This window comes from Thermobia domestica, chromosome 13 (assembly GCF_964235325.1).
Source record: "Thermobia domestica chromosome 13, izTheDome1.hap1.1, whole genome shotgun sequence".
NCBI classification, from domain to species: domain Eukaryota; kingdom Metazoa; phylum Arthropoda; class Insecta; order Zygentoma; family Lepismatidae; genus Thermobia; species Thermobia domestica.
The window spans coordinates 50720918-50748818 of NC_137466.1; the positions used below are offsets into that span (position 1 = coordinate 50720918).

At 35.2% G+C, this 27901-nt stretch overlaps 1 protein-coding gene across 2 annotated transcripts in view; it reads left to right on the forward strand.

Annotated features, from left to right (window-relative positions):
* Start1 (Steroidogenic acute regulatory protein-like) overlaps window positions 1-27697 on the forward strand; it is a 251063-nt gene extending 223366 nt beyond the window's left edge. For both annotated transcript variants that reach the window (XM_081735713.1, XM_081735712.1), the window contains exons 11-13: window positions 1337-1441; window positions 4322-4497; window positions 17245-27697. In XM_081735713.1, coding sequence (XP_081591839.1) covers window positions 1337-1441; window positions 4322-4497; window positions 17245-17449 — 486 coding nt within the window. In that variant the 3' untranslated portion in view covers window positions 17450-27697. The remainder of the gene's footprint in view (window positions 1-1336; window positions 1442-4321; window positions 4498-17244) is intronic.
* Window positions 27698-27901: the final 204 nt, after the last annotated feature.

A 27901-nucleotide genomic window follows, 5' to 3' on the forward strand; every position in this document is an offset into this window, starting at 1 on the left:
CCGGGACTAAACACGAAACCGCTCGGGACATATGGCAAGCCTATGTATGAGTCAGTAAACGTACGGATGAGTGAGAAAATCTAGTACGTGTTCATACATGCCTAACAAGAATTACTCTTGGCACTATAAAATGAAGGGAATAAGCTACACATCTTATTCGTGTTTGGATTTCATGAAAGGGGTATGACTAATGCGTCGTACATTCATGACATAGTCAATCCTGTCCGACACTTTGTGAGACCCAGTCTTTCAACAGGACATTCTGTGTCTCCGTATCACCAAGACAATTCAGTGTGATCTACACAGTATGTTCCATCTACCCTGATCTATTGGTTTTTCTTATCTAAGTCCTATCGAGCAGATTTAGATTGTCCTGGGATGGCGTCTTACCAGCAGTCGCACATCGCTTAACCACGTCAGGGCATGCAGTGAGCGTGGTATCCAATACCCTAAATGGATATTCAATATTTGTACGACCGGCTACTTACCCGAACAGCTGCCTTTAATTCCAATAGAGGTTGGTACACCTTCTATTACTATATATGTGTTTAAACACTCTATATAACAAGTTTTGGATTAATTGGTTGGAGATTGTCCCATTCACAAACACGTTTAGAATTTTTTTTTAATGTGCGTTCAGCGCGGTAAGAATAATTTTCATGTCGACTTCTATTCCTCTATTCAAACCGATAATTGTAAAAATCTACAATTGAGGTAGTGAAAAAGTAGTTTTCCTTTTATTATTTGGATTCAGCACTGCAAGAATATGTGTTGCCTACAGTTTATTTCTGTATCACAACCGGAAATTATAAAATATATTGCCACTTCCGGTTTCGATATTGATTTCCAAGAAACTTTTAGTTTCAATGTTGGTTCCTACATATCCCCAAATAATAGTAAGTAATAACAAGTAAGTGTTTTTGATTCAACGTTCGAAGAACAAAGTTCCATAATTTATCTTATTATTCTATTGTAACGGGAAGTAATAGATTTACTTATTCCAATGTAAGTATTGAATTTGCATAGTTTGGAAGTCTATTGTAGTTTCACACAATGAAACGGAACGCACTTGTGTTCAATTAATAACGGTTTCTACTTCATTTATTTTAATATACTTATTTGGAAAATACTGGCAGCTAACAGATTTTCTAAATAAAAACGATGGAAAAAAACAAATTTTAATTTTTCATGTGCATTTCCAAAGGTGAAAGTTCACCTGCTGTGAAAGTCTTCAGTAATAGTATGGACGACAGGTAATATATCGGGCGAATAATTAAAAAATGTATTTTTTTTCTTAGCTTTACAAGATATAATAGATGCTTCTAAATCTTTACAGGGTACACTAGATTTCCCACCAAAGGTGCTCTTAGAAGAATTAGTTGTGAAAGCAGAGCAGTGTTCAAAATGGAATCCTAGTTTATTGGAAACTCGAGTATTGCAGGTATGAACAGTTGCTAAAATCCTGGAATGTTATTCTTGTTAAAATGTTTATATACACATGAGGAGTGACTGAAAAGTTTTGAGCCTTGAGGAAACTGTAAGTAGTACAGATTTGGTAATACCTTTATTTTTCAACATAATCCCCTTAGGCAGCAACACACTTGCTCCAACGGTGCTGCAGTGCTCTTATTCCAGTAGAAAAAAAATCCTTAGGTTGTGACTACAGAAACTCCTCCACGGCTGTCATGACGTCATTATCGCTTGCAAAACGTCGTCCTGGTAGAGCGTTTTTTTTTTTTTTTTTTTTTTTAGATTAGAGAACAAGTAGAAGTCTGACGGGGCCAGATCTGGAGAATAGGGTGAATGAGGAACAAGTTCAAAGCCACATTCGTGAATAGTAGCCATGGCAACTGCTGTGTGACCGTCGGAATTGTCATGATGGTAGAGAACGCCTCTGGACATCATTTGTGACCTTTTTTCTTGAGTTTGCACTTGAAGTTTTTCAAAAGGTCACTATAGTATTGTCTTGTGATGGTATGACCCATTTGCATGTAATCAATTATTATCACACCTTGGGAATCCCCCCCCCCCAAAAAAAAAACAGAGGCCTTCACTTTGCCAGCGGAGGGGATCACTTTTGCCTTCTTTGGGGAAGGGGAGGCGGGGTGCTTCAATTGTTTGGATTGTTGTTTTGTTTCTGGCTGGTAATGGTGCACCCAGCAGTCGTCCATAGTGATGAATCAACAAAGAAAATTGTCCACGTCACTTTCGACCAGTTTAAAATTGTCCACGGATGGGACCCATCGAGCAGAAACTTTCGATAAACCAAGCTCATTTTTCAAAATATGATCTGCTCGCTCCTGTGATATACCCAGCCTGTCAGCTATCTGTCGAATTGACAATCGGCGATCTTCCATGATCATATGAAGTACCAGGCCAATGTTTTCCGTGGTGATAGCACTTGATGGTCTCCCAGACCTCGACTTATCTTCAACACTGCCTACTACGCTTGAATTCCTGCACCCGTCTTTTGATGGTGGCATATGAACGGGCAGATTCACCGACGGTATTGACCATATCCTGGTGGACTTCAGACGCCGACATTCCTTTTAATTGCTGATACTTGATGACTGACCTGTACTCGATTTGTTTCCATTTTCCCAACTTTCTGCCTTCTCGCTCACTTCAAGAGCCTGTGAATGACAAAAGAAATTACTTAGAACTAAGAGATTAACTACACATTAATATCAAAGGTTGTACTATTCTAATACAAATAATTGTTCTATTCTAGATTCTCGTTTTCTGTTAGACTCAAAACTTTTCAGTGACTCCTCGTTGTAAATGAGATATGAAGCTTTTAAGTTTTACACCTCATGATTATGTCGTTTAGGCTGAAGAAGACTGATGACTGATGCAAGTGAATGATTATGAAAGAAATTGATGGAGTGAATGTGAGAGGAAACGAGGAGAGAAGTCAAAAAAAAAAAAAAATTCACGAAGTTGCCTACTACAAACTCACATGACCTGAGGAGGGGGTGTGCACTTTACCACTGAGCCAGGGAACACGGTGGCTCAGTTTTAGAGCGCTTATCTTTGTTGCATAGGGTCATTACTTCGATCCCCGGCCAAGTAAGTTTGTGGTGGACAACATCGTTGGTTTCTCGGGGTACTCTTTGTTTCCTCCTACTTCTCATTTTATAAATTCTTCCATCGTCTTTATCTGAATTGAGATGTTAAGATTAAATGATCCCCTTTCTAAATAATAATAACCATGAAAACATTATTTATACATAGGTTTACATGTATCTTTATGGGCTATATTCTGACTGTTGGAGATTAAGAAGAGAGATTCAACTATCTTCATTGCCAAGAGAGTCAGTGAAAAGTAACAAAGCAAACATTCGAAATTAACTAGTTATTGTGTAGATAATAAGGGTGGCTGAATACAACTGGAGAATAAGCATCATTCAATCACAATAATACTTCTTAAAATGTTATTCAATTATAACAAACAAAATTGCAAAAATAAATGAAAAAATGGCATCCAATTTTGGGGCCACTACAAAGTTTCGTAAAAATTTTTAGAACACCATACATAACACTGGCCACTTTAACCACTTATAGCACCACAAATGCATCTCTTTGGTGACAACTACCATTTTCCAGATTATTCTCACGCATGATCGTGAATATATTAACCATCTGACAGTGTTTTCATTACTGTATTTTCAATCCATGAATATTGTATCACTACAAACGAGGGAACAACTTCCACTTATTTAAATGGAACGAATATCAGACATTGCTTAATAGCTCTAATATTAACGTTGTTTTCATGTAACACTTTATCTGTGAGGTGGAATGTCACAGATTATGACCTAAACATTTCTGTATAACATCCTAGAATGATTTGGTATATGTATTTTCTATGTAGTACAAGGCTAAGCATTAGTGATTTGTTCTTTATACAAATAAAATAGCTACATATGCATTATAAATCTTACGTGATATAGTAATGTATCTTATGGGAAAGTGTTACACGAAAATAGTGGTAATATTAGATATGCTAAAGCAATACTTCACAATATTCCCCCTATTTTCATGTTTTAAATGTATATTTGTAATATATTTCTTTAACACCTATTATTTTCTGTTTGATCATGCAATTATACAAATTATATACATTAAATGTTGTATAGTATATAGTGAAGATTTTTCTATCAGTTTCTTAGTAAGGGATTATGTAGTGTTCATACGCATATAATTAGGATTCGGGTATAGATATGGCATTAACTTTTCAAGCGATCCATAAAATTTCCAGTTTAGATTTATGTAATGCAAGTCTCACACACAAATTATTAATAAATATATTCATTTTCAGAAAATAGATGACCACACGGATATAGTATATAATGTATCAGCTGAAGCAGGTGGTGGAGTAGTTGCTAGTCGAGACTTTGTCCTGTTGCGACATTGGGATGTTCAGGATGACTGTTACGTATCGGCGACTATGTCAGTTCCCCATTCTAGTATGCCACCGCAAAAGAAATATATCAGGTACTTAGTTTATAGCTATGCTAAAATGAATGTAGTAATAACTTTAATCTGTTAACTTTAAATTTGAACTTTTGAACTTACGTGGAGGGGCACAGACATGCAATTGTACGTACATACGAGGGAGGATCAGAAACTAAGGTTATAAAGCCGATATTTCTGGAGTTTTTCTGGTACAGATGAATGAGGAGTGTGCGGTAATTGTAAATACGTGGAGTTTCCAACTGGGCAGAGTTTCAGCCTCTCGCTACTTACGACGCTAGTTGTATGTAAACATAAATGGCAACTCGTTTGAAAAACTGTTCTCGCGAAGAAAACCGCTCAGTTATTCGATTTCAGTGGGCGAAACATGTAACCGCGGCTGAAATTCACTGGTATCTAATAGAGGTTCATGAGGAGAGACAAATGTCTTGTCAGCATGTCGCAGAACGGTGTCGAAAGTTTGCAGCTGGTAGAGAAAACATCACCGACGAGGAGCGCAGTGGCACCAACAGAAACGGCTGTTGAAGCAGTTTCGCTGGAACATCATCGAGCACCCTCCCTACAGCCCAGACCTCGCTTCAAGCGACTTTCTCCTGTTCCTGCACTTGAAGGAGTACCTAGAATACTATCGCTTCGTATTCAGACGAAGAAGTGAAACACTTCGTGACAAAGTGGCTGAACACGCAAGGACAAGATTTTTCACCAGGAGTGAATCTTCAAACTCATCCCACGATGCGACAAGCTTATTGGTTGTATGAAATAGTATATACGTTTCACTGTAGGCTTTGTAATCTTACTTTCTAATCATTCCTCGTGTATATATATATATATATATATATATATATATATATATATATATATATATATATATATATATATATATATATATATATATATATATATATATATATATATATATATCTGATGTGGCTTGTTTCTGACGATTCACCATAATGAAATTATAGCGCTTTGGGATCATTGTGCAATAATTCAACCAGAGATGTTACAGTCTGTTAGAAAATGTAATTATTATTAGTAGTATGGTATCCTATTTATTTTTATTAAAAAGGGACTAAAGAAAGAAAAAAAACATAGCCAACACTCGAATGAAACTGGGATGTTACTTTTAAAATTATTATCTTAGAATACATTATAATTCATATTTCAGTGAAGGACGATAGAAGACTTAGATTAATTACATACTCCCACATTATTAATACCTCTTTTCTAATGTCATTGGACACTTTTAGCTCTGAAACCAATAGCTTTCGAGAGGTCTTATTCCACTTCGTTTTCGTACATTTATGAAGACTATCTATTTGCATAGTTTCTAGTCAAGTAATGTCTAAATATCAGGTCTAAAAAGTATTGAGCGTGTGGAGGTCGAAATTGAGAATACTGTGATGTGAAAATAAAATTATGAAACCAGATATATACCATTTTGTTCGATGGCCTCTGTCATTTTTCCGGCAACAAAATAATCCTGTTTGTGCACAAGTTCTGGTCAAAACATTGTGATACTTATTTCACAGGCCTCTTGAAACTAAATTAACTACATTCAGGAAATTCTGCAGAAACTAAAACAAATGATAATTTGACGGTGCCAGGTCAAAGCTATACAGTGTGTGCATTGAAAGCCACCACTCAGGTTCTCCTAATTTCTGACAGATCGTTAAAGATGTATGCCGTCTGATGTTGTTATCAGCGTGGTATTCGACACCCTTTCTGTTGACCTATTACTGCCATTTCTTTTGAATTGATGGGTGTACTCGTGCTAGTTGTCGACAGTATAGATCCTAGTCTATCATTCTGCTCGGCGGCAGCAGTTCTTGATGTACATTTTCCCTCCATTTCCACCAAACTCACAGCATATCTTTATGGAAGCCAGTGGGGGTTTGCAACAGACTGTGGAACTTTTCCTCGCTTCAGCATGATCTTTTACGTACATTGTCGTAGATTACTTTACATTTTATCACTTTTCATCACTCGTGATAACTTCAGAAATGGCTCTAGTTCGTCCCGTTTCAGTAGAGATTTGCAGATAGAAATTCAATGGAAAGGAATATGTAAGACATCGAAATTTTCAGAACTGAAGTGACTGAACTGTCGTTGGCTGTTGGTTTCAATAACATATGTTGTCCATAAACAGCACAAATTTCTTCACTGGCCTGTACAGCCTTTGCGCCTTTATCGAAAGATAGCTATAAAATGTAGCAAGGGCTTCGGGAAAATTCAATTTCACGGCGCAGTGCGTTACGTCTAATTATGAGAATTCCAATACATTTTGCACTCTAGTAGCTTCAATTGCCAGCTGTCAAGTGACGTTAGGTTGACTCTTTGCAACTCGTATACCCAGAGTTGGGATACTAATGGCACGTCGTGCGCAAAACTTTCAATACTTTTTTAGACTACTTGAGGTGTTTGTGCATAGAACAGATTCACTCACGTAGGAATCGTGAACTCATCTCAATTTGGAATTCACACATCACAAACTACTGATGAAGACAACAGTTTGACAGTACCATAACAGGCCAGACAGCCAAAACACCACGAACGTGCTTCTGGAGTGCCCTCACAGTGCATTGCAAATGCTGGGGTGGTACCGAATCGTGGATTATTCTTACACATTTTTCTGGTGCTTCTTTCTTCCTCAGATTTCTCCATGCTTCCTGACATGATATTCTGTCTTAGGCATTTTTCCAAATCAATAAAGATCATATACAATCCTTTTTGGTTTCCATAGTTTGTCTTAATATAAAAATTGCATCGGCTGTACTCTTTCTCGGCAGAAAACCAAACTGTTCTCCTACTGATATTTCTTCCCGTAATCGCCCTTCTACAATTTTTTCCCCAAATATTTATCGTATGTAACATCGGTTTGAATTCTCTGTAGTTTTTATAGTCCTTTACATCTCAGTTCTCCTTGAGAATAGGTACAGTGACACTATCCTTCCATTGACTCGGTATTTTTTTTTTCCTGTTCATAGATTTTCTACATCGGCTCCCATACAATATCTATACCTTCTGGCCCCAAACCCTTCCATGCTTCTAGTGGTATGCCAGCTGGACCGATCGCTTTTCCCGTCTTCATTTTCTTGAGCGCTTTATCTGTTCCTTCCCGACTTATTCTTGATGTTGCTCTAAGATTTGGAATTTCATTGGTGAGAATTTTGCTCGAATTTTCTTTATTTAAAACCTTGTCGAAATATCCGGCCCATCCCTCTCTGATCTTCTCTTCATCGGTAGGAACCAATCCTTACCGATTGCCTAATGTAAGTAATATCCTTTGTTATCTTGTTTCATTCCTGTATAGCTGCTTCATTTCATCTGGTGTTTCAAGATCGTCATATATTGGTGCTTCCACTTATGCTTTGCCCAGTGCTCTCTTTACTGCCTTATTAGCCGCGTTAAAACAACGTTTATCCTTTTCTGTTCCAGAACTGTCCCGTTTTTCTTTGGTTATCTATTTGTATTAATAGCTTCTTACACTTCTTCGTTTCACCATCACGTCTCTTTTTCTGTAAGGGGATTCCTTCTGTTTACGCTCCAGCGTTTTTAAAGATGCTCTTCTTGCAAGTTTACTCCTTCCATAACTTTTTTTTAACGATCTCCTCAATTTCTTCTCTTTTACGTTCGAACATCTAAGTTTCTGCTTTCCATTACGCGGCCTCCTATTGTATCTAATCGCGAACGTCCAATTTACGCTCACCATTTTATTCTGCGGGGCTACATTTTTAACTTTTATCATCTTGAGTTTTTAACTTTCATGAGACACTGTCTTCAGCACAAAACGTAATCGATTTGACTTTCTTTTCCACTGCTTTTATAAGTCAAAAGATGTTATTTCCTCTTCTGAAAATAAGTATTGCAAATCGCCAAATCGATAGCGTCGAAAAGTCTACTCTTTCTCCTTTCTCTTACATCCCAGCCATCGTGTATTCTCTGAATCCCTTCCCTGCTTCTACCGATATACTCATTCAAGTCACAACCCGCAATTAATCTTTTTTCTGTGGAGATGCTGCGTAGTTCGTAGTCCAAATCCCTCCAGAATTCTATATTTTCTTTCTCCTCGCAGCCTACATTGGTAATTTCATCCCTGCATATCTTAATACTCATCACTGTGTCGCTTCTTCTGTTCACACATACCGCATTACCTTTCATATAACTAGAAAGAACAATCCCTACGCCGGTTTTTTTTTTTTTTTTTTTTTTTTTTTTTTTTTTTTTTTTTTAATATCAGATCTGCAACCTTTCTTCCTCGTACATTCATCGTTCCGACATTAAGTATTACCACTCTTACCCTCACGTAGACTAGCTTCTTTAACCGAGCCCACCCTTGTCCATTTCTCATGGTAATCAGGCGAAGCCTCTGCGCGTCGTTTACGGGTTATGCACTAGCATTTTCTGAGTTTTCATTTAGAGAACCAATCATTATGGTTTTGGCGTACGTTTTACGACCTATGTCCTTCGTGACATCAACTTTGCTCATTTTCCTAGGCTTGGGGCTGGCATCAAGTTGGGATGGATTTTCCCCTTATAGTTGATGCATAAGAAATGTTAAAAAAGAAAAATTGAATAACTGCTCGAAAGTCAAGAAAAAGTCACGAAATTTAGCTTTTGGGACCCGATGTTTTTATTTGTACAAACATAAGTATAGACCGGAAAATTTTATTCTATAAAATGTCAAAATTCACCACCAAAAATGTCTATGGTCGGCTTTAGACGCTACCAAATCGCAAGCAAAGCACGCTTCTATCGCATGCATGAAAATTCGGCCCAATTCGCACCAAAATTCGCTCTTAAAAATGTTACTAAATTTTATGGTTTAGGAAGGAAAAGGTCACGAAAAAGTCACGAAATTTCATTTTGGAATTTTAGTAGACACCCTGCTACTGCATTAATTAGTTTAAAATCACGTGCAGGGACTGCTTAGAAAGTCGTAACGTATGTAATCACGAAATTGATGTAATGGATTTCCGTTATTTCTGTTGTGTCATATAACTTCCTATTTGCAATGCCTAATATCTGTTAGCATTGGTATGTTTAGTGCGACAAGAGTTTTGAAACAGTGTGTATGTTAACGAGAAAATATAATTACCGAGAGAAGAAATAATCAGCGTTTACGAGTACAAGTTGTTACACACAAGCCTTAGGCCCGCTGTACATTATAGGCTGAAATCATGCTTAATTAAAAGTTCTAATTCTTTACATTTAACTTCTTTAGCTCACCCAGCAATCACCCCAAAATCCATATTATACTTATACAGTTATTCAAGTATTTCGTTATATACAACATTATATTGATTTAAATCACTAAGTAGGAACCACGAGCATGCAAGCGATAGAACAGATATTGACAGTTATTAGCATGTTTAGAAATTATATTTCTGGGCGTAATCGGCAACTATGGCCTTTAAAACCCGTCACGTATTAGGGACGACGTCCCTCGGCGATCACACTACCCGTAGAAGTGGGGAAGGAAGAAAGAAATGGGAAGGAAATGGCCTGGATTATTTATGTTAGGTACCATCTCGGCATTTGCCTGGTGTGAATGAACAAAATCCAGGAAAACCTCACTCAGGACGGCTGGCTTGAAAAGGCTTTTGCACCTTTTCACCGAGTGTCCCCATCGGGAACCGAATCCGGGACCGTTCACACCAATTAGTGTGACATACAAGCTGGAACGTTCTCCTTTTATTATTAGGATAACAAATACATGCCATGAGACAATTTCCTATAAAGAATAATACACTGCTGTATGTAAAAATTGCAATGCCAAGAAGGAATGCGTCCAAACTCAGAATTTGTACGGAAAAGTATGGCCTGAAAATCAATACAATTATAACGCTTTGAGCATCATGGGCCAAGCAGCAACCTCGGTTCTGCGCACATAATAATACTGCAAGAGAGCGATTGATGCAGAATTTAGGTAGTCGAACATGGACATGAGAAAAGGAAACATGTAGACAATCATCGCTATGTCTCATCGACGTCGAAAGGTTTCATATGAATAGACGGGGGCCTCATTCTACGAGAAGGCGGTTTCTCGTACGTTAGAATTGAAGCGGGTACAGGGCATGCCGCCACGACGATAGTAAATGAAATGAAATGAAATCTTTGAGTTTTACGTCCCAAGGTTACGCCTGAGAGGCTAAAGGGGACGGTGATGATGAGTAATGAATGAAATTGTGGAATGAAGAAAGTGGGAGGAAACGGGAGAACCCCGAGGAAATCCACGCACACGGTGTTTGTCCACCACAAAGTTCACTTGACAAGGGCTGGGATTGAACCCGGGACCCCAAGCACCAGAGGTGAACGCTCTACCACTGAGCCACCACGGCCCGCCACGACGATAGTGTTTGTGTGAAAGAATGGACACTCGACCGCACGACATGATCATACCACGGAATGAAATAAAATACATCTTGTTCGCATGATCGAGACTTACAGCTGTTGGTCCCGTGCCCTGCACGATCGCCTGACATGTTGTCCAATCGAAGATTTGGTGAATCGGTACCTTGTTCATGACGGTCCTCCAACAGACACAAAGGTTCTCAATGCACTACACCATACGCATTTATCAACATTAGAAGTGTTGTACAGTTGTAAAATTGTAGTAATTTCTGTATAGTCATTTAACGTATCTGTAATATAAATTTAATTCCAGTCACACGTGTTCTTGCCACTAACAACATTATATTTATGCTACAGAATTGTATTTTGCTTAGAATTTCGAACGTTATTAGGAACAAGTAATTATTTTTTTAAAGTATAAGCGCAACCTGGAAGTGCTATAGAGATTAGATGTGTTTTAGATTAAGTGATATCCAATAGCATAACAATAAAGCACTAAAAAAGAGAGAATACATTTTTGGTAGAATAAAAATAAAACTAAGACTAAGACTAATAATAAATAAGTGTTGGGCACGAGCTCTCAACCCTTAGGAAGAGCACTCAGCTTTTCGGCTGTTTCTTCATTTTATCCACGAAAGTCCTCTTTAATACATTTCTTTACTTTCTCCTTTTTAATATGAGGGTAAAAGCAAAGTGACGCATGTAACATTTGAATGTAGCGGCCTTCATAATGAAGATATCGCTTTACTTCGTTTTCTTATTGAAAAGCTGGGAAATTCAGCATTAAGTTGGTATAAAATACACAATCATTCAATTACCAATAAAAATTGTACGAATGTGCAAAACGTTGTGACGTACCCATAATGAAATAGACCTGAAAGTCAGACATCGAGAAGGAAACGGCCAATTCTGCTCTGCTGTTGCATGTGTCTTCTCGAAGAAGATTGCGTGTATAGGTGACTACTGCTATGTTATTTCTGCATAGGAACCGAGGTTTTTGATGCACCAGGTGACTACTGCTATGTTATTTCTGCATAGGAACCGAGGTTTTTGATGCACCAGTAGCTTATTAAAAAAATTGTAATTAGCGTGACTTACGCACATGTTTCGTAACGTACATAACAGCGTGCACTTTGACTAGAAAAACAGTTGTGGAAGAGTGAAGACTCAAAGTTGAAAGTCGCAAAGCTTATCGGAACGTTGAGAAAAAGGCAAAAAAGTACTTTAGAAAACGCGAACAGAGATCGATTGGAAAGCCACACGAGAAATGCAAACCAATATAAGTTATTGTCATTTATTCATGATAACGCATAGTCGTGTGTAAGGGGCAGATTACAAAATTCAACATAATATGAAAAATAGAAAAATGTGCATACAAACGTACAGTGTGCATTTTAATAAGTAATGTTCAAGTCTTTCAGGTGGTCGTGGTCAAAAGTGAAGCGACCTCGTTTCTCACGGAGTTTTGGTAGAACTTTCTGGATGCGATTTCGTTCCACAGAATCAGTCATCTACACATGTGGATGAAAAAAAAAAAAAAAAAAAAAGAATGTCTTTTCCCTGATCATTTTTACGGATGTATTTCACTCAGTACATTCCATCACTTTCGACAACTGTTACGTATCCCACATATGTTCTTTGTCTCCACCCGACTGCATACGTCACTGCAACATAACTTCGATCTCGATGTCAACATTTTGAGAGGAAAACAATTCGTATTTTTCTCAGGTTCATCCGGATCTGAATATCTATCACTTCTACTTCTGCTGAGCAACTGTTCACCTGGTAGTTAAATTGCAATGTGTGATTGGTACGAGTTTTTCAGGATCGGCACTTGGGTTCTCATATATCATAGCAACAAACCTTGCAGCAGAACAATGTATCTTGCGGACTTGATTCCTTTTGTTGCTCTAAATTCACGTGTGTAACAAACAGAAGATCGTAATTTGGCTATGTTTTGGTACGATATAAAAAGGCACTCAATTGGATGGGTATTTTTGACAGTGACGGATTGGAAATCACTAGCTTTTTTTTTTTTTTTTTCTATTGTATTTCCTTGAAGAACACAGAACCAAACTGCTCTTTTCACCTTTTGCTCCAACTACACAACTCATCATATTTCCCTTGTCTGTGATAGCTTTCGTGAAAGTTCCAGTCTGTTGGTATAATTTCATTTAACAGCGTTAGATAGGCCATGGATTTCCAGTTGTTAAAATGTCGTCTCGCTCCGTCTGTCCACAGGTGGATTTTTTTTTTTTTAAATGGGCATTTCCAGCAAAAGCTTATTGATGATTAAATCATTGAAGACGGCTACTTCGAAAGTACCATGGTTTTTCGTGTCAAATATCACTCCATAACTTCGCTCTTCATTGTTGAAATATGCTACTGCGGTGTAAATGGTGACAGTAGGATCGGCTGCGTTTGACCAGTGGGTGGCCGCAACTTCGTTTTGATGCTTAATTGTGTAATTTTCCGCGAAGTCTGTCTGCAGAACCACTTCATCCACCTGGAGCCCCATTTTCATTTCTTCTTTGAAGGTGCTCAGTTTCCGGTTGTGTCTTGTATGTGTGACGCTGATACATTAGTAACTGTTTCTCCATTTCTGTCACATATGATTGAAAGTCACAATGAGCAGTTTCTAGGTTGCCTCTCTTCCACTGATAATCTTCAATCAATTCCTCAGGATCTTCTGGTTCACACAACAGTCCTTGGATGGATGTTTTGACGTTCATTCAGGTCATGCACTTATTCTTCATACACATCTCACTCTCTGGATCGCAAACACTTCCCTCAATAAGCACGTTATTTGTGATTGGTTGCTGATTCCAGTTTACTTTGGCACCAATCATTTTTTGAATGTTCTCATACTATGGACAACAGCAAGACAAGTTATCCTGTTTAGATACAGTAATGCATTCTTTGGGGCGAAGATTTCGGAAACTAGTTTCACTCTTAGGTAGAGACACGATTTTGTAGTAAATAAGAATTCGTAATTTTGTTATAAAAATATGCGTAAAGCGGGATAAAGTCGGTGAATAAAAATTTAATGTAAGAACTCTATTTTCCTTTGCAATTTCAATTAATTACCTTTTATTTCACCTTAATTCTCACTCATCAATCATGACATGAGCTCATGCATGACTATATTAAACAATATTTGAGTGTTTTTGAAATAACACTAAGCATTTTATTGAATAAAAGTATCACTTAAAGGAGAAAAAACAGAGAGAGAGAGAACATTAATTTTTTAAAAAAATAACTTCAGTGTTCACGGTTTACTTATGCAAATAACACGTAAGCATTTTTCAATGTTTCCTGGTGTTAAAAATTTATTGTTTGTCGGTAAGTATGTCATTGTAAGAAGAGAGAGCCCTCTTCACATCAACATTCGAAACTGATATGCACGTTAGTTGGAGACACTTCCCAGCCATTTGTGAATGCTCATCTAACGTACCTCGCTACAATCCTTCCACACTATCCACTTTACGAGTAGATACCGTTTGGAGCTCATTTTGCAACTGGATGTACAATTTCAAAAATTCATGGTGGTCTATTTTCTCAAAAATGGAAATTTTCATCACATTGCTAGAAAACTTACCATCAGGTTTTGCAAGTTGAGCTGGGTAAAGATGAAATAATGATGTCAATGTCTTAAAGATCTCACCAGTTGGACTCACGGTCAAGTATGCAGAAGAGAAAGATAATGGTAATGAATAAATCGTAAAAGCGTCGAAAAAATTGCCACTTTTGCGTAAATTTCGTGGAATATCGAGAGTTGCAAATCTCGCTAATTCAACAGAATTTCGCTTTTAATCGCGAGCGTTACATGGCCTAACAAAATAGTGAAAAAAACATATATTTTAGGTACACAACATTTTCATACAAAACTGACATATTTCGCGTTTTCGCGTGTCACCAAAAAATCGTGTCTCTACTCATAGGGTATATTTCTGCAAATTCAACAATGAAGAGCTAATATGCCTCCCTGATATAAAACATCATGAGTCTCTTTTGCACCTTTTCCTTCTTCCCATCGTTGCGGTACACGGAAACAGTATCCTTTTTCCCAGGCAGTATTCGAGATATATCGTCACGTTCGTAGAAATTAATTACTGCTGCTTTTGCGTTACTTGTTAGTATGGTGCTTTTACGTTGCTGTTTTTCCTTTTGTGTCACGCAAACTGTTCTGCTAATTTTTTAACCACACTGGGTTTTCTAGGGCTACTGGGGAAGGTTTTTTCGCTCTTTGCACTGCTTTTCCTAACGATACAGCACTCTGATATCCCACATTCGATCCAGATGGGGCAGATTTTTTCCCCGGCTCCTTTTGCATGCGTATTTTCGACTGTCGACGCACTTTTTTTTGCCTTCGATGCTGACATTGTCTTCGATACTGCTACTTCTACGCTTTTCTTTCTCACGAATTGCTACTTTTTCTTCTTCACGTAACTTTTCTCGTCATTTCCGTTGTCGACTTCTGGGGCTAACTGACGCCATATTTCTGTATAGAAGTTGCAGAAAGAAAATGACAACGGCACACTTTCAACAGACACTACAACTGAACTCAACGCTAAGACGGTCTTAATGAACACACAGCATTCGATGCAGTGTTGCCATATGCTGGTCTTCGAAATGCACTAACAATACTACTTGATTCAGGCACGACTAGTACTATGTCCTGGCGCGACATTACTCAAACGTTCTGCACTTTTCCTATTTTCAGCACATAGTTCTTGCGACTGGAACAATATGAATTTGCAAAGCTTTAATTTTCTTACATTACATATAGTAACATCATACTTGATATTCAATAGGTATTATTATTCGCCGTGACGTACGTCACACATTCAGTTCGTTGGTCACGCACTTTATTGGTTAAACAGATGTCACAAATGTTTGCTGTAAATTCGTACTGTTCGAAACAAAATTTTGCCGTAAATTCCTACTGTTCGAAAGCATGATCTGTTTGAATAATTTAAAAGTGACAGTTGTCCATTCGCTTTTCATTGTACAGGATAAGCTTAACCCCCTTTTCCGTGATGTACGTAACATAACACCACGGTCTTCTCGATTTTGCTGCTTCTAGCGATGCCTACCCACATACAACTGATAATGTCTGTTTTAGCCTGGAAGGTAACATGCCATAGACGACATTTCTATGAAGAATGGTGAAAGTATTGCACACATGCTCAGTGGAAAAATAACTAAACGATGCACTTGCTTTTCATTTCACAACAGCATATTAATGCACTTCCTGTTACAAAGAAGCTGATTACTTTACAATAGACAACAATTTCATAACAAATTCTGCAAAACATGTAACTACACTTCATTCTCTTTCTACAAATGTATAGCATGTTATGGTGGAAACATTATAGTTTTTGCCCTTCAGTGTCCTCACTTATTTGCTTTCACCCAAAAGCATTGTTTTTAGAATTCTTTTACGATTATTAGTTTTTTTTTACTTTTTAGTCTTTGTTCAATATCCTGCAACCAATTCGTCCTGCAATCCTTAATATCTTTAACTTGGAAATACTACATGGAAAATACTACATGATTTCAATTTGTGAGCTTACATATTATAAGAACATTTTACAAGACTTACAACAGTTCATTCAATTCTTCTTTGTTTTCAAAAGGGTATAAAAAGAGTGAAGGCTTAAAATTTATTGATATGAATGAAGTCAACAGAACGCCTGTTCGTCTGCAACCAGCCACATTTCTGTGAGGGTTGTATAAGCAGCAGGATAATTTAAGTTTCCAGTAAAACGATAAGCTATAGCGAAAATTATGGGAAAATATTCTATTATCAACGGGTTTACGTGTTTATAGAAACTTTCAGAATGTATATAGTTAGTATACTAGTGCTTGGAATCTAAGTTGCAAGATGTGATTCTAACAAACAAACGGAAAAGTAATAATAAAAGCATTTAAAAAAGGCGATGCCGGCACTAGTTCAAACAGTTGAGTAGTGTTTTTTCAAATTGAGCGGCACCTTGCCTGGATATTCGTACAAGATCAAAGGGAATCGCGAGTTAGAAAAAAAATGATGATAAGCAATAATAATTCAATGCATATGTATCGGAAATCAATTTTAAATCACATTCACCGAAGTCTTGTATGGTACTAGAGAAACAAAGAGGCGCTAAATAAAACAAAAATAAAAAACATGAGGAATCTGTACAGTTGAGCATCAAATAAGGGATCGGGGTACAATTTTTCAGCGTTTAAGACTTTACTCGTAGATGATTGTGATGGGTCGTATGCTGGATCTTATACAATTATATATATATATATATATATATATATATATATACTGTATATTTAATTTTTTAAATTTTAAAGATTACGTAGTCAGTCAAATTAAAAGTAGGAACCTCGTTCTGCATTTTACTAATACACATATTCTTTCAGAGGTGATAGCGGACCAGGTTGTTACGTGATCCAACCCATTCTGGATAATCCAAAGAAATGCATTTTTAAGTGGCTTCTTAACGTCAATCTCAAAGGATGGCTGCCTCAGTACTTGGTTGACACATCTCTCTCTGGTGGAATGACTGAATATATGGATAACCTACGTAATTATGCAGTGAAATTGAAGACAGAAGGTGTCATCTAAATAAAATGCTGTACCTCTCAGAGTGTATTTGTAGAAATTGTTGTTTTGTGAAATTTCCAACATAATAATATGCCTAAAAATTGCATATTTTGATAGCTCAGGGAAGTGTAACTTATCAAGTGTGCATTATGCAAATGTACTAAAACAAAGATTATGTCACATCTGTTAGAAGCTTAGAAGTCTCAAGCTGTAAAACAATTGAAAAGAAACATTCAGTAAGTGTAAGATATATGCATGATGCAATGAGAGAAAATCATTCGAAAAAAAAAAAACAGAGCTATTGAAAAGATTATACCTATCTTTCATTCCGGTATCCTAGAAGAATTTTTATTGCATATCTCCTTTCATATTTTGAGTGATTTGTCTGTCACTGCATCATGTAAATAGAGTCATCAACTTCTCATTCCCACTTACATTTTGCGGTAATTGACTTGACATTTGTATAGAATACTTGGCTCATATCTATCTTCATTAGGTATGTGTGAGTAGCTTTGATACCTGAAAAGAATTCTTACTGGACTTAAGAATAGATATAGTTACCATGTAAAGATATAAATGACACAGTTTTATCATAGATGAACAACATGTGTGTGTGTGTTTTTTTTTAGTCAGAGAAATGTCAATAGCATTTACAGAAATACCGGGTTTCGAGGTTATTGGCTTGTTCTCGGTACAAAATAATTCTACTATAGGAAAACAAGCCATACTAAGAGTTTAAAGCGTGTTAAAGCCAAACATTCAATGAATGATGATGATAAAATATTCGCAAAGAACAACACTTCAACATTACATTACATTACTTTATCTAATAACAGTTTCATTTAGTACTGTTAAAATGTGTTACAGTTTCTGGTTAATAAACTTTGATGGTTCGTTCCTATGGTATGACGAACAGGCGGAATGGAAATAGCAGAAAGTTTCCTCTATCGATGCGCTGAAAACTTAAGCATTAGCTTCCTTGTGAGTCCTTCGCTTTCATGGGAAAAATAAGAATCATTTGACAAAGTGTCGCGTTTTTATCTTGACTATTTTGCATTGTACTGTTTATTTTTGTCCTTTCCTTTTCACATTTTGATTGAAAATGTACCAATATTGACGTTTTATTGTACTGTGATGTGTCCACCGCTTTTTTTTTTTTTTTTTTTTCGCATATATAATCATCGGACTACTGATAGCTTTTGTTAATTTTGTTAAATGAGAGTATGAAATAGGATGCTTTTCATTCATTGCACTTACTCTAGTGATGGTCTTATATTATCAATACCAACTGAATTACACATATAAGAATTGTTTTTGTATCAAGCTATCATAAACGAAGTTCTGCTTCAGAATCTCTGCAGTCACTAGGAAAATTCTCTGTGCAACATATATGATTGTTGTGTACGCTATGTTACTATCCTTTGTGAGTTGATTGGTTTTTCTTGTACCAGTAATTTCAAGAAGTGGAATCATGCCACTTTCACGGTAAAGCACCTCCGTTAAAGTACATATCAAACGCATTCGTGTTTTTTCCATTAGAGAATCGAGAAGAGCGCTATGTGGAATGAACTTCATTGTCATTAGGATTTTAGCAACTGGCTTGAGCGAATTAAGAACTTTCTATTTACTACGCCCTCTGCTACACGCTTACGACTGCTTTCTGTAATATTGTTTATCAAGTGGATTTTTTTTCCACTGACACAAGATACACATATATATACTGACCGTTAACTGTACAGCTACTGGCACTCATTTTAATATGAGCTCTACTACAGATATGTATAGGTAATGAATTTGAGGAATATAAAAAGGAACTTATAATTACTGCTTGTGTACATATTCAACATGAGTTGGATGCTATTCAATATTGCTTCTACGTTGATATTCCACCAAACTGCATAACAAAGTTTGTCGAAGATAACAACTTGCATATCTAAGTTATTGTGTCATAAGGTGTTCAGATCAAGAGCATACCCTCAATAAACCATACTCTTGAGACACTCCCGTAACCAGAAATGACATGAAGGTTCATCGGATGGCCATGATGAGAAAAAAAAAAAAAAAAAAAAGAAAGAAAGAAAAGAAAATGATTATCCTGTCTATTGTGAAGTATTTCTGGAATTGAATGCAGTGTGTGAAATTCCACCGATCTTCTATGAAGATGGTTAACGTGGTTTTCGTTGCTGCAGAAAGGGAGTAACAAATTCTCGTAGCATATTTTCATATTTGTGGCTATGGGCAAACATGAACTATCAGTCTTCGTGAAAGAAATATTGACATATAATAAAGTGACAAGTAAACCTGCACCAAACCATGATCTTCGCTGAATGGAACAGAATCTCTCGAATAACGTAATGATTTTCTCGAAAGCTTTCATCAACTTTCAATGAGGCAGTTCTGTAATCTTTTCTTCGATTAGTTTGGATGATCAACCATTCTTCCAGTTCAGAACCTATTTGATCGTATTTAGTGGACCAAACCACGGTAATTTAGATTTAAAAAGAAAATTTACTTTTTATTTTCCATGTTTATATCTCATTCACGTAAGTAATAATTCAACTTAAAACACATATTGCTCATTTGTCATCTCAAGAATAACACTGTGTAATTGTACACTGAACGATAACAAATGTGTTTTCTTAATGTACTATATTTTTAGATTTTTCTTACATTTTAATGTACTACATTTTTCTGAATGTACTATAAAGCAATACATTGTAATTTGGAAGATAGCAATAGTAAATATGAATCCCTGTTTACTATAAAAGTATTGTAGATGATTCAATTTCATACCATATACTAATAAATTTGTAGGGGTTGAGCTTCACGGTGTTGTTTCCAATTTACAAGAACGAATATGTCTATCAGACAATAATTTAATTATTGATGTGTAGCATACACACACACACACAAGTTTTGCTCTTATCTAGGCAGATACAGGACACATAATTTTGCAGCAGAAAGCAGAAATTTCAACCACACATTTTAGATCTTTATTTCTATGTTCTTTAAAAAAAATCAATTGTGAGAAACATTCTTGGATTCTGTTGTTCGATTTGTAGATCATGAACGTCTGTAATGTTATTGATAATTTCTCTGGTGAACTTGATAGCAGACCCATTGAAACAGTTCTTGGAGATAGTTAAATCGGACATTTCATGCATAAATGTACAAATAATGAAATGCATGTATACATCAATACATAGATTACGTTTGCTTCAAAGGGTATAATCCCGGTAGGAACCCAGTAACCATAATCTCATAGAGCATAACATGAGGCATAAAACCATAACAAGTAGTTTACTTACATATATTAAATAGAAAGAACCGTTTATTATCCGATTTTGCAAGGTACCAATTCCTCTATAGCTGCGAATTCAGATATATGCAAACAGTGAAAAAAATGCACGACTAAACAGTCATTCAACCCTGAGTCTTCTGCTTACCGTGCTGATGTCTTAGTCACTAGGCTTCATGTGGTTGAACATTAACTTCAAATATGGTAAATGAACAATGTACAGTAAGAAGAGTGACAGATAGGGAACTGGGTACCGCAGTGGTTGACACATCGCCTCGATAAGTCGGAAACCCGGATTCATATCCTGGTTAAGTCGTGAAATTTTTCACTATTATTATATAACAAGTAGATATTGCTTTTAAAAAAGAAAATGGATATGCCTGTGTTAAAACTAATATCAATCTATGTAAAAGAATATGTTCTGAAGGTTTTTGTTTCTTTTAAATTATCGAAGATTGATAAAGCTATTATTGAATTTGTGTTACTATCGTAAAACATCCATTTATTAACATTTTTTTGAAGAAAAACGAAGAAGAAAAAGAGAAAAGAAATTGGAGCTTTTGAATACAGTTTTAAGTGATCGCTATATAACTTTTGTTTTTAACAACTTAGTAAACTAAGCTGTTGTTTGTATTACAGTGTAAATGTTAAAATTAACTTTAATTTAAATGTGACAAAGCAAATATATGCCTTTCTGTGCTGTTATTACCGTTTCAAATATCTTAATATAAATCACTGAATTTTAATACGAAATAAGAATGATGTGAAAGTCTATCAGAAATCCTTGATGCGAATGAAATATTAGCTCAGAAGTGAGCGTAAGAATTGCGTTGTCTCTGATCTCAAAGTAACAGGTAACCATGACGTGGTTAGGTAAGTGCTACTCCATGAAATGGGATATGCAAGTTATTTTTTTTTTTTTCCTTTCAAGACAAGATAGATTCCAGAATGTTTTTTCACTTTATTACCCTTGCTGAATGGAATTCGAATGAATTATCCATATATAAGTAAGAACATTTCTTCAAAGCATTCTGTATGGTATTTTAAAGAAATTTGTAGAATTTCTTTGTATATAATATGGGTCAGGTATTGAACTCTATAAATCAATGCCGGTCTCGCATAGCTAAAAGTATGTAGACAGATGGATAATATATTTTGTGTATATTTATGCGTGAATGTTGAAGTTTCAATACGAATGTATAGATAAAATCTATACGCTTGAATTTTTTTTTTTTTTTTTTTTTTTTTTTTTCAAATTTCGCTTAAAATTAGTTTTTAACATAATTGTAAAAATATTGTCGTATGAGTATTGAGCAGGTAATTGTGTGTGTGTAATAATGTAAATAGTAGAAGCAAATATTTTAATTTTAATGGTGGTGTTTGATGAAAAGGCTGTGATACTGCGTAACCTTCTCTCGTGTATTTATTAATAATTCTGAACTAAACTTTTTAATTCGCATTTCGTGAATGCACAAAATTATTTATAAAATGTATTGTTTTATGTTTCTAAGCAAGTAATGAAATTTAGTAAAATTTGTAATGAAGTATGAAATTACGTTTGTGAGTACTGTGTGCTTTAATCAATATACAATATTTCGTTCAACTGAATATCACTGGAGCAACTTGTGGTTAAAACTTCTGGTTTTGGTAAGTTAAATTTATTGAATTACAATACTATATTTTTTTTTACAATACTATAATTTAATCATTATAGAAACACTATACAATTTAGAAGCTATGAAATGGTGATTTTCATTTTAAGCGACTTTTCCGTTATCCGAGCAAGCCCCGGTTCCGTGGTGGTCGGTTAGCAGGCAGTCTAACCTGTTCGCAGGCAGGCTGTGCGTATTTGCTTGCTATTTGTTAATTCTCAGCCATACCAAACAAATACTAAAATTTTTCGTATTGTAAAATGGCACGCGTGGTTTCCTAGTGTTCTTTACAGTACAGAAAACAAAGTGAAAATAAATATATATAGACCACAACAGAACTAACCTTTATATCAGTTTTGTGATTGAGCGAGTGTTAATTAATGTAGATAATCAATGACAGAAGATGTTAGTTACTTTGTTTACGTAGTACCTTCATCATCTTCAGTATTTATGGTTGACTTGTTAAATAAGCTTCCATAATTATACACATCTACAATGAATTTCAGATTCCGTACTAGTCAGACTAGTTACTTCATATATTTTGTACAATTGTGTTTTCGACGTCTATATTTCCTTTATTTTCTGTTGAAGTGTCTTCCATAAAAGTTTGAATGAAACTGTACATTGCTCGTTGTAAAACATACATAAGACTTTCGTTTCTACTTCTTTTTCTTTTTCTTTAGTAACTTTCATATAATGAAATACAAGTGCGTATATATAATGTGGGGCTCTCGACTAGCCGAATGACTAGCACGTTATCCCGGATCTAGTCTCTGATAGGAACATAGTTGTTCGGATTCACGTTAAATTAAGATCTATCCGATCTTAGGAACCTTGCAGCTTGTAAGGAAAATAAAAGCTACTTAATCAAAGATTAGTGTAAAAGAAAGAAAGAAAGAAAAAAAAAAAAAACTCAGAGGAGGTATTTGGAAATAACTCGGAACACCAAGACAATTTGCATCCTACCTTTCAAAATATAATCAGTAAAGACAACAGTACTCATAATACGTTTTCAAGCAGAAACAATCAGAGTAAGCAATACGTTAAATTCAGCAATATAATGTAAATCTATAGATTGTTCTATGTTTGTCATGCTTTTTATTATTTTCCCCTAAAAAAAAAAGTCTTATGGCTTCAAAGCATAAATGTCGTGCTTTTTTGTCTTTATTGTATTTATTTATTTTTTTTAATTATCGTTTTTATTTGTACGACTGTACTAGCTAAATAGAGTTTGAATAAAATCTGGAATTAGTCTAAAATGTATGCGCTTGGTTTTATGTTCAGTCCTCTACTTTGTTTGATCCCACGTTGAACAAAGTAAATAAGTATAAGTTATGTAAGAAAGTGGCCACTTCTTTCATATTAATATGGTTATTTGAAAATTTGGGTTTTGAAGTATTTTTCATACACACAAATACAAGAATCATTTGAAAAACTTCTCGGAATGGTCTCTAGAAAATTGTAGTGTCTGTTTTTCAACATTCTCTCTCTCAGCACTAATACTTGAATTAACTGTGTTCAAAAGCCTTTCCTCCATCGCAGATACTAGTTTTCGCTAGGCCTGTAAAATAATCATCCAATGATACTGTTACTCAAATTCACTAAAGTGTTTTTTCAGTTTCAAGAAGAAATCGGACGAAGCCAAATTTAGCGAATGTGGTCACAAATAATACCCCAGTTCATTGATTTTCATCACAGCAACGACACCCGTATGGAGCATCGTTATCGAAATGCAAGATGAGTTTCTTCTTTGTATTTGTTATTTGTTCTATAGTTAGTCCAAAAGTTTTGCACAATAATGAGCGGTGATGGATTTACCAGGTGGAAGATAGTTAGAAAGATACCTTTTGCACTCCCTAAACCGTAATCTTTTCGGCAGACTTAACACACATGGCCTTCTTTGGATGTAGAGAATCAAGATGTTTCCATTATTTTGATAGCTGCTTCATACCTGGAATGGCAGTGTACCCATGTTTCACCGATGGGTGTGAATCGACGCATAAAATCAGATGAAGTTTCATTAAAATGGGCTAAATTGTCCGTAGAAATTTGCATTATTTTTCTTTTTTTGGTCAGGTGAGAGGAGTTGTGGCACCGATCTTGCAAAAGAATTACTTCATGCAGAATTCTTCTGCCAAAATGCTCATTTGTATAAAATACCTAGGATTTCTGCAAGGGCACCTACCTTTAAGCAAGGACCGTGTAGTAACATGTCATTTATTTTTTCAATAATGTCTGCTATAACGATTGATTTTGGTCGTCTACTTGTCAACAGTTGAAAATGAAGACCCGAGTCACCCCAGTATTTTTCATATAATTATTTATTCGCCGTTCTCTAAAACAACTGCAATTGCACAAAAACTGCGTATAACTTCTGCTTCTCTTTCGTCAGTTATCATAATGGAAGATGATGTAATAACGTCCCATCTATGGAACATTCCGAGAACTTTTCAAATGGCTCTCGTAGTATCAAAGAATTCGTTTTAGTCATTGTTCGGCACTAGCAGTGTCATTAATAATTGTTTTCTGACCATAGGTGAACTCTGTTAGTGTTAGAACAAATTATAAAATGTATTTACGAATGTAAGACAAAACAAAACCTCTTTTAGCGTAATAGAATGAGTTATACTTGCATTCAAGCTGAATAAATTTGAAATTTTCTTTGATATAAATATTCTCGTATTTATTTACCTGTAAGGATAACAGTCTTAAATATACGTGTATTATAAGGTACGCAAGTGAGTTATTTAAAAAAAAAAAAAAAAAAAAAAAAAACTTACAGGAAACGAAATGGTATGGAGATTTTTTAAATTGAATAAGTCATATATGACATACAATAAAATAACTTCAATATGTAATTTTTATTTTTTGTTTTAAGGACTCAGCAGTCTGCATCCATTGTATAAGATAATGATGAAGGTATATAAAAATATAATTTAATTTTCTCAAAGCTTTCAACAATGAGATACATAACGCCAGTGCATGTAATTCCATGAGGCATTTACAGTGATGCTAAACATAAATTACGTAAGTGGCCCAAATGCAAAAGTGTCAGTTAAACATTTTAAAATATCTTAAGTATCTACTTTGGATGCAACATAATTCTACGTTTTTATCACACTCTACAATCTGCGAATAATATTCCAATTTTTTTTTTTTTTTTTTTTTCCTTTTTAGAAGTAACATTATGATCATTACTTTCTCTCTCTCTCTCTCTCTCTCTCTCTCTCTTAGCGTCTTTAACACTGTAAATTATGATCCTGTGAAAGCTTCTAAAACGTATTCTTATATTCTCTATTTTTTAAAATACTAATTATGTGGAGGAGGACCGCTATAATTTTGAATGTGTTTTATACTACTTTTCCTTTATATTATTGGTGCTTTAACTTTTTAATATATATTTGTTAGATTTAAACAACGCATGTCCATTACGTTTGTAAGTTTATTTTGGTTATAGGTAAATTAACAATTTTATGTACGTACTCGTTAAAGGAGTACTTTCTATGTTCCTTGTGGGTAAATCTATATGAAGTGATCCAAACTTTTTTTTTTTTGGTTGCTTGACTGTTTTTTATTTTTTAAAATTTTGTATACTATTGCCATATACATCGACAACATAAAACTTGTATTCAAAATTTACAATTCCAGCCCGTTTGTGAGTGGATGGCCATATTTGTTGAATGGCGCCTGCCAATTAGTGACTTTGTAGATGATATTGTAAACTTGTATACCTTAGAAATTGATTATTCAAAAACATTACAACAAACAGTTTTCTTTAGCACTTCCTCTCCTGTAATTTTGTCTCTCAGCATGAAAAGCCTTAATTAAATCCTAAGTTTAATATTGAAAGTGAACAAGTTCTACTTTTTAGAGCCGAAACTTAATTATAATGAAGGGGTGAAATATCAAAGTTGATTTTTTTGAAAATTATGTACATATCATACCGCACTAACTCTACAGTGACAACATTGATAAAGGCTTCCTATAATATTTATAATTTTTCAAAATCTGAAATTTTGTAATTCTTGCAAAGTTCGAAATATGATATTTCTGATGGGACATGGATAATAAAAATCCAATGTTTATACAGAGTATAAAATACACTCATTGGATCACTTCGTATGGATTGCCTCTTTTATGTTTATTAAATAGTCATTATATTATTAAGCAACGCAGTAACAACCATGTTCAGTTTTTCCTTCTGTTTTCTGTATTAGAAACTAATTGTTACGTGTGAACTAAGTAAAGAGAGCAAATTATGTAATGAAGTACTGAATGCTTTATGTGTTACCCCCTTTTTTATTTAAAAATGTAGTTTTTTATATGTATTTGTTTAATTTCTTGAGTCATTTTATATGAGATAAAATAATTAATTTGTTAATATATATACGTATATGCAGCGTGTGTACGGGAAAAAAGGATCACAACTTGGTGAGGTAATTCTTTATATCAAACAAAAATAAGTTGTAATAAACACGGGACAGTAAACGTCTAGTTTCCAGTCTATATTACGAAGAATTGTTTCCCTTGTTTCGTAATTAGACCTGAAGACATTCTGGAGAAATTGTAAACAAACACAGTACAACAGACTCAAAAAGTAAGTTCAAACAAACATGTTAAACGACGAATTTATGCTGATAGCTATTAGCATTATTCAAGACAGGTAAGGAAAGGTTTCACTGAGGATAGGTTGTATGGGAATCGGTTCCATTAACAAGAAATAAAGCTATACTAGTGAACTAAAACTCCGTAGAAGATTTTGTTCACAAGTGTGAATAATTTTAATTTTGTTTAATTCCTATGTAATGAACTCCCATACATCCTATTTCAAAGAAACTTTTGTTTGTTTGTTTGCTATCTTCGACAATAATGACAGCTGTCAGCGAAAATTCTATATTTAATATGTTCGTTGAACTTAACTGTAACAGGGTACAGAATATTAAAAATGAACATGAAATTTCCCAAATTTACCATCGAAAGTCATGCTGTGTAGGCTAAAGAAGACGATGATGATGAGAATAAATGAAGAAAGTGAGAAAACTCGGAGTCCACGACAAAGTCCACTTGGCGCATATGGAACAAGAAGTTGAGTACCTATTGAGTTGATTGATAAGGCGTCTTGCATTATAAGGAAATTACCGTACAATTTAAGTTCAAATGTTCGTGACAAAACGAGCTTTTTAAAAGTTAATGCCGAGTATCAGAAAATATTTCAGTAGTTTTTTATCTTAATCTTCTAACTTAAAATCCGTTGCGGTGACTCAATAGAACCTCCTACATTTTAAAAGTTAATAAAAGTATTGGAGATAGAAAGTTGTTTGTTAAAAAATATAAAATGTTTTGAAAACCGTTTGGGTGAAACCGCAAGTCTTCTTTAAAATTCTTACGTTACTAGTAGTAGGAAGCTGCAGCGTTTTCTTGCTGAACGTTTTGGGTACTGCCAATTAGATGTCTCACATCCTCAATATTCTTAGGAGTACAAGCACTTTTAGGTCCCCAATATGATATTTTTTTCCAACGTTG